Source organism: Pimephales promelas, chromosome 12 (genome assembly GCF_988280905.1).
Source record: "Pimephales promelas chromosome 12, fPimPro1.hap1.1, whole genome shotgun sequence".
NCBI classification, from domain to species: domain Eukaryota; kingdom Metazoa; phylum Chordata; class Actinopteri; order Cypriniformes; family Leuciscidae; genus Pimephales; species Pimephales promelas.
In genome coordinates, this window is record NC_142780.1 from 30146314 (window position 1) to 30153713 (window position 7400).

General features: G+C 37.9%; 1 protein-coding gene across 2 annotated transcripts; it reads right to left on the minus strand.

The window, feature by feature from the left end:
• Positions 1-1714: 1714 nt before the first annotated feature.
• LOC120462224 (uncharacterized) lies at positions 1715-6802 on the minus strand. 2 transcript variants are annotated; one of them, XM_039650784.2, is made up of 8 exons: positions 6671-6802; positions 6408-6508; positions 5772-5882; positions 5638-5694; positions 4054-4170; positions 3601-3669; positions 2036-2149; positions 1715-1940 (listed from the first exon to the last, which is right to left on the minus strand). In XM_039650784.2, the coding sequence occupies exons 2-8, from the start codon at positions 6471-6473 to the stop codon at positions 1854-1856; spliced, it is 621 nt and encodes a 206-aa protein (XP_039506718.1). In that variant the 5' UTR covers positions 6474-6508; positions 6671-6802; the 3' UTR covers positions 1715-1853. The 2 variants fall into 2 exon arrangements, with proteins under 2 accessions (XP_039506718.1, XP_039506719.1); XM_039650785.2 differs by lacking the exon at positions 3601-3669.
• Between the last annotated feature and the right edge of the window lie 598 nt (positions 6803-7400).

Sequence of the window (7400 nt, forward strand, 5' to 3'; positions counted from 1 at the left end):
TGTAAAAGGGCTGTGTTATTAATTTGTCTAGAAACCTTGCGACGAATCAGTAAGAAATACTGAGCCAACGTAATACTACGTAATAAATATTCATGAGCTTAGAGAACGGATCAACTCGAAATACGTCTTCTAATATTTTAGAATAAAAGTCTTTTTTAGACCTTTTTTTTTTTAAATAATTATAATTAAAGTATTAAATTGATATTTTTTTACAGGTAGTCAAGAGGGAGAATTTCCAATGCTTGATTCTGAATAAACTCGCAACTGTAAGTTTATCCCCCGGTTTCCCAGACTTGATAGTTCACCCAAAAATGAAAATGTTGTCATTACTTACTCTCCCTCAAGTTGTTCCAAACCTGCATGTGTTTATTTCTTGTGTTGAACACAAAAGAAGATATTTTAAAGAATGTTGCTGTTTCATTCCTACTGACAGCCAGAGGCAGTATAAATGCTATTGGATTAAAGCTTAATTTGCAAGGTTAATTCGTAATTCTGCAAAAATCTGAATTGAGAGATAAACCGGCAATTGAAAATAGTCAGAATTGTGAGGTAAAAAGAAAAAAAATTCTATAAAAATGCATCTAGATTTTGAAACCCATTTTCTGAATTAAATTGCACTCTCAATTATTTGTTGAGACTTGAGAGTTTATATTCCTGTCTACTGATTTGATTGTGTTTGTGCACTGTGACAAATAAAGCAATAAAATGAGAGCATCCGATTGTGTATTAAATCATGTTTATTTGAAATATCATTCAGTCAAATACAAACACAAACACAGCCATATAACTACACACTACATGGTTTCATTTTACTACACGTCAAGAGGTCACAGAGAACAGGCACAATGTAAATCTCACATGCTGTCATAAAGACAAAGATCTACATACACAGAACGAACGACACATGCTTCCACAAGAGGATTTACATCACCAAAGTCGAGCCCTTGACTGAGGGTTCAACCTCTGACCATTAGTCATTAGGGTGTCCATGATTTTGGTCACAAGTGGTGGCACTTACAGAGTTGGCAGTCATCATAGCTTTCCTGAAGAATCAGTACGGATAAAACGAGATGACAAAAAAGCCAAGCGATGCTGTTTAGTAATTCACTGGTGTTTAAATTCACTACTCTGCTTTAGAGGAGTTTCACTTTACATGGGCCACATTTATCAAGCCATGATTTTTTTTGTGTTTATAACTATTTGGCTTGCTTACAATGTTGGTAGTTTTTTTTTTTGGTTTCAAATTGCATTTCAAACGAACAAATATCAACTTGATAAATGTTGCCCCATTTGTCCTCATGTGGCAAAAACAAACATGTTGACCGATTCAAAGATTCATGCAAAAGGTGCTACAAAACAAGTCAGAATCACAGAACCATCTTACCGTTCCCATCCACCATAATTCCTTTTCCGTTTTTCTTTTTTATGTACCTAAAGCTGAATTTCCACATATCCTAAGAACGATAAACACTTACCCCCCTAACAACATACGTCTATAACATTGGATTCTGGTCAAGATTTCTGGGTAGACATTTGCTTAGTTACATGCTAAGAAGCTTCAGAAGTTTGTAAGAGCAAAAATGAATTAGGTACGAATAACTTTTAATTTGCGCATTCGAAATTACAGCAGTCCTACAGCCTGTAAGAGCAACAGCTAAGCAAAAAACAAGATTTTATCCATTTTATTTCCAAAAAATTATTTACATCACAAAAGTTTTTTTTTTTCTTTTTTTTTTTCTTGTTGTTGTGGTTGTTTACCTGTGAGTGGTTTGTAGGTGAAACAGTCCTCTTTTGTAGGTGGTGTAAAACTGTGCTAAAACTGTACCCTTCTGCTCTGAATGTTTCTTATTTTGTCAGTTCCCAGCATGGATCGCATTCTGGACCTGAACGCCAGCACCATAATGTTGGTTTGCAGTAGAGTGAGGGATGGGTGTCATTTCCTAAGAGAAAATAGTCAATTTGACAGAAAACTTCATAAACAATAGATATCTGGAACGGAACATAATTATCTTTAATACACTGCTGAACTACGTACCTTAATGGCACTAACAGAAAGTGCGTAGACCCCAAAAAGAGACACAACCAAACCGATAATACATGCTAGCACCAGGAAACCGATTAGTGTTCCCAAGATCCCATTCACCAAGAACTGTAATACAAACCACAGATACCATAATATATTCCAACAGTTCAACACCACTGTATTTATGTCTTTTAACATGGTAAATAATCACATGCAAATGAATGGCACAAAAGAGAAGGAAAGGAAAATGTTATACTTCAATGAATCAATTAAATAATATTTCAGTGATAGACTTTGATATTTGTCTATTTTCACATTGGACTAATCTATTTACTGTACATCATAGTGTTATTTTAGTATTATTTATATACTACTATAATATATTGGCTTAAAAAAAAAACTTTTAGCTTAGGTTATTTTTATTCTTTTCAGTTCAATTTAGTTTTAATTTCTTATTTTAAGTTTTAGTTTTTGTAGTTTGCATTTCGGCTTAAAGTTTTATAATATAACTTTTAAAATAACATTTGGTTACACTAATACTAATAATTACTCAGTTAAGTGCTATTAAAACTAATATTACTTAAAGGAGTAGTTCCCTTTAAAAAAAACTTCTGCTGAAAATTTACTCATCCCCATGTCATCCAAGATGTCCACGTCTTTCTTTCTTCATTCGAAAAGAAATTAAGGTTTTTTGATAAAAACTTTCCAGGATTTTTCTCCAGATAATACACTTTACTGGTAACCAAACGGTTCAATGTCCAAAAGACAGTTTCAGTGCAAACTGTTCAAAGGGCTTTAAACGATTCAGGGTCTTTCATTCGATGAATGAACAAATTGACTCGCGAAAAGATGATGAACGAGTTCGATCAGGAGAGTCACGAACGCACATCACAGAACAGAGCAAGGCGAACATTTGAGCTTATAAAACTTAAACTTTGCTATTTTTTTTTAAATGAGCGATCATTTCGCTTGATAAGACCCTTATTCATCGTCTGGAATCGTTTAAAGCCCTTTGAACAGTTTGCAGTTTGCACTGAAACTGTCTTTTGGACCTTGAACCGTTTGGTTCCCAGTAAAGTGCATTATATAGAGAAAAACCCTGGAATGTTTTCATCAAAAACCTCAATTTCTTTTCGACTGAAGAAAGAATGACATGGATATCTTGGATGACATGGGGGTGAGTAAATTATCAGCAAAAGTTTGTTTTTTTTAAGTGAACTACTCCTTTAACACTATTATGTTAATTATAATTAATATTAGTCAGTTACGGTTAGGTTTTGGGTTAGTTACTTCTTGTAATTATGCATAATTTACTGGTATGACTATAGTAAGTGCATGTAGTAAAGTGTAACTACGTCACTTTATTATTTTTAATCATTTTAGTTAGTAACAACATCTGCCATTGAGAAACTCACATTAGTCGACCACTAGTCTAAATTGTGCAGCAAAAAGCAAATGAATGTGAGTTCTCTCCTAAAATATGAAATCATGTGCATTAAAGTTTTAATCTTGCTTGGAGTCTCAGGATGTGTTTGTGGTATTCCCAACTGCATCACAAGGCTTGTAATGTGACTCACCTCTTTATGTCCCCCTTTCTCTCCTTCTCCACAGCAAGCCCAAACAGAGTGAAGTGGGTCACAACACCACTGAAACAAGCAGGACAGAGCCTGGAGTCACATCTCTCTTTCTGCTCACACACACACTCAACCACAGTCTGCCGTCTGACAGAGACCGATGTTCAGATCGACGTACAGCTTCCTGATTCCTACTCTCAAAATCATCGGCTTTTCAGATTCATGTACAGGACTGACAGAACTAAAACTGTCAGCTCTCGAAATTTGAAATCATTTTTTAAACAATGCGAGTTGTCTGGTTGAAGTATAACATTTTCCCTTTTTGTAACAGCTGAAGACATCCTTGAGTCCCGTCCGACTAAATATTGTTTATAGTAAAGTAATCTTCAGTCACTTGTGGGAATGAAGGTGTCTTGGCTCGAGGAAGAGCAGGATGGGGCGTCTCTGTTTGTTTACCTCTGTGTCCCTGTAGTAGTACGACTCTCCTCTGAATGGGATGTGTCTGGCCATCAGCCCAAATCCAACAATATCAAATGCTGCTGTTAGTAACTGCAGAACAATGGTTGTCAGCACCTGCGACAAATGAACGGACATGTACTTCAACAATAAATAATAATCTTATCTCATTCTAATAATCTCACTTTGGTAAAAAAAAATATAATGGAAAATCTACTGACTCTAAAGGATATGTAAAAATATCAAATGTGATTGGTCAAATAATGTCTTGCAACCTAAATGGGCGGTTCTTGGTCAAAAGAATATGTAAAGACCTTTCTCATCAGATGTTTGACTATACAAGAGACTATTGTTGCTGAGCCTGCACTTAATTTGGTCAATACAGGACGGAGCGCAAGGTCTTTTCAGACGGAGGGAGCTTAAAACATTTTAAATGAGAAGAGAAAGACTGGCATGATTTGTGTCAACTGACTGCAGTCGTTTAAAAGTTCCTGTATGCATTCAAGAATAGGTTTTAATATAAATCTTTATATTTGGAGTCTCAGGGGGCGTTTACACGACACCGTTTTCAGTTTTAAAACTTTTTACTCGTTCATGTAGACGACAAATTTGTTTTGGGGGTCTGAAAACGCAAGCTTGTACCGTTACCCTCTCCATGTAAACTGCAAGAGCTTGAATTCGTGAAAAATACAAAATACATGCGTATTATGTGTTCAGACAACATATGTGCGAGTACTTGTCAACCAAAACAACAATGGTGGACTATAACTGGCCTACGTTACACTAAACCTCACTCCCATCCGGGTCACGGCACCAAATGTAACAGGTCCTACCCGACCCGTTCCGAGCAGGATTTGAGCTGGGGTCTCCGGCGTGGGAGGTGGGTGTGCTAACAAGAACGCTAAAGACTGAAGCCGCTAGCGTCAGACGCCAGCACACCTCTTGGCCAGGGGAGTGGGGTTCATACACACAGCTCTAACTGGCCTCCGTTACGCTCAGCCCTCTAAACCTCACTTCCATCCGGGTCACGGCACCAAATGTAACAGGTCCTACCCGACCCGCTCCGAGCAGGGGTCTCCGGCGTGGGAGGTGGGTGTGCTACCAAGAACGCTAAAGACTGAAGCCGCTAGCGTCAGTCACGACTCGCCAGCACACCTCTTGGCCAGGGGAGTGAGGTTCATACACAAAGCTCTAACTGGCCTACGTTACACTCACCCCTCTAAACCTCACTCCTATCCGGGTCACGGCACCAAATGTAACAGGTCCTACCCGACCCGCTCCAAGCAGGATTTGAGCTGGGGTCTCCAGCATGGGAGGCGGGTGTGCTAACAAGGATGTTAAAGACATCTTAAACTGACGCAGCTGCTAGCTTCAGTCACCAGCACACCTCTTGAGGCCAGGGGAGTGAGGTTCCAAACTAAACCCTTAAAATGATCCCATGATGGAAACCCCTAAAATGTTCTATATGAAGCATTCGACAGAACCCTCTGCGGTTCTATATAGAACCTTTTCTTCTAAGAGTGTAGTAAGTGAATAGGCTAACTTTCTTATTTTCAGATGATTTTAATATTTGTGTGTTCATACCAGGCATTTAGTTGGCTTCCTCCCAGTGTGCACCAAGAGAACACCAGTTACGACAAGCTGTAGGAAACAATGCCATGTGTCACATTACTGATTTTAAACATCCCAAATCTATCCACATGTATGTGTATTTGTACCTGAGCACCGTTGATGATGAGGATGATGATTTCACGCTGGATATGATAGTGCAGCTTATACACAACTGAGCTCAAAATGACAGTCAACACTCCAATTACGATCTCAATAGCCTAAACCAAAGCAAAGAAAACATTAGAATGGCAAACAAACTGTGGTTTGGTCAGTCCTTGTGTGTTAGTATCCTCTCAATATATATTAAATTTAAAACAAGACTGTATTAAGCCACCGTTATGTAAAATATATATTTTTTTAAATCCAGATAAAATACTTTACTGCCATATCCTCCCAAAATTACTGAATTTATAATTGTTTTAACATTTTTTACTGAGTTCAGTCTGTCGGTATGCGTTTCTTCTCAGATATGGGTGTGTCCTTGGATGTTGGCCAGATGTCTTTTAATAAATAAACTACGTGTGCATTGTGCATTTATATTAAACTTAAACCTAAATATTAACTTCTAGAGAGATCTCTGATTGAATGACTAAAATCTCATATGCAGCATTCCAACAATAAGCAAACAATCTGCTCAGTAACATCCAGCATGGCTGTATTTGATCAAACATCTGTAACGATAGAGATAAAACAGCAGCGATTATCGATATAATGATGGGATAGCGTGCTGTAGTGAAACTCACGCCAAGTGTCTTGGGCTCTGCGCTCTTAAAAGCTTTAATCTGAGACACGTACAGCGACATCCTCATAGATCACCAATCACTCATCAATTGCACACGATCCGCTGCAAACACAATCACAACAACAGCATGCGTCAACAAAACATGCTGGTATGGCGTGGACACAAGCTAATGCATTCTCCATGCATATTGAGAATAATATTTTCCATACACACACTATTTATGTGTACTAACAAGCTCGTGTGTGATGAGGAACGCTCGCTTACCTTTGCGCACTGGCGTTCTGCAGCAGAGTCTGAGCGCGCGGCTCTCCGCAGTGTTGATGTCATGAGGGGAGGCGGCGGCTAAAGGAGAAATCCAGGTTGGCTCGGTCCCGAGCAAAACTCGCTCATCCAACCGGCCCTTATTCTAGAAAACACCCTTGCACGCGTTCGAAAGAGGGGTATTTTAAACCATGTTATGAATTATGTAAAGCGTAAGAGCTGAGTGTGCTCTGAGAAACTGTGCTGACTAATAAATTAGTAAAACATCTGTTTATCTTCTTCCCAAATAATGTCCTGCGAATATGGGCTATGGATGCGTTTGTGTGTGGTTTTATAAGGGGTCCGGGGCCCACTATGGTCTAGGGGGCCTCAGGGGACCTCAAGATAGCTTAAAATGATTTAAAATAAGAAAACAACTAAACATCATGACATTTCTTAACTTCTGGAAATCTAAAATGTAATTTGTGGAAAATCTAAAATGTATTTTTCATTATTATTGTTTTAATTAATTACTTTAATGATGGACATTCATTCCTAATTTCTGTAAATAAAAAATAAATAAAAAAGACAATAATTACTTGTTGATCCTCGAACAATGTCCCAATCAACCAATCAGATTTAAGTTTACACTTTATATCAAGTTTAGACTTACTTACAAGCAGGATTAGGTGCGTCTATATCAGTGTTATTTACCTGTCATTTCTGATTTTTTTAGGGGCAAGTTATGGGTAAG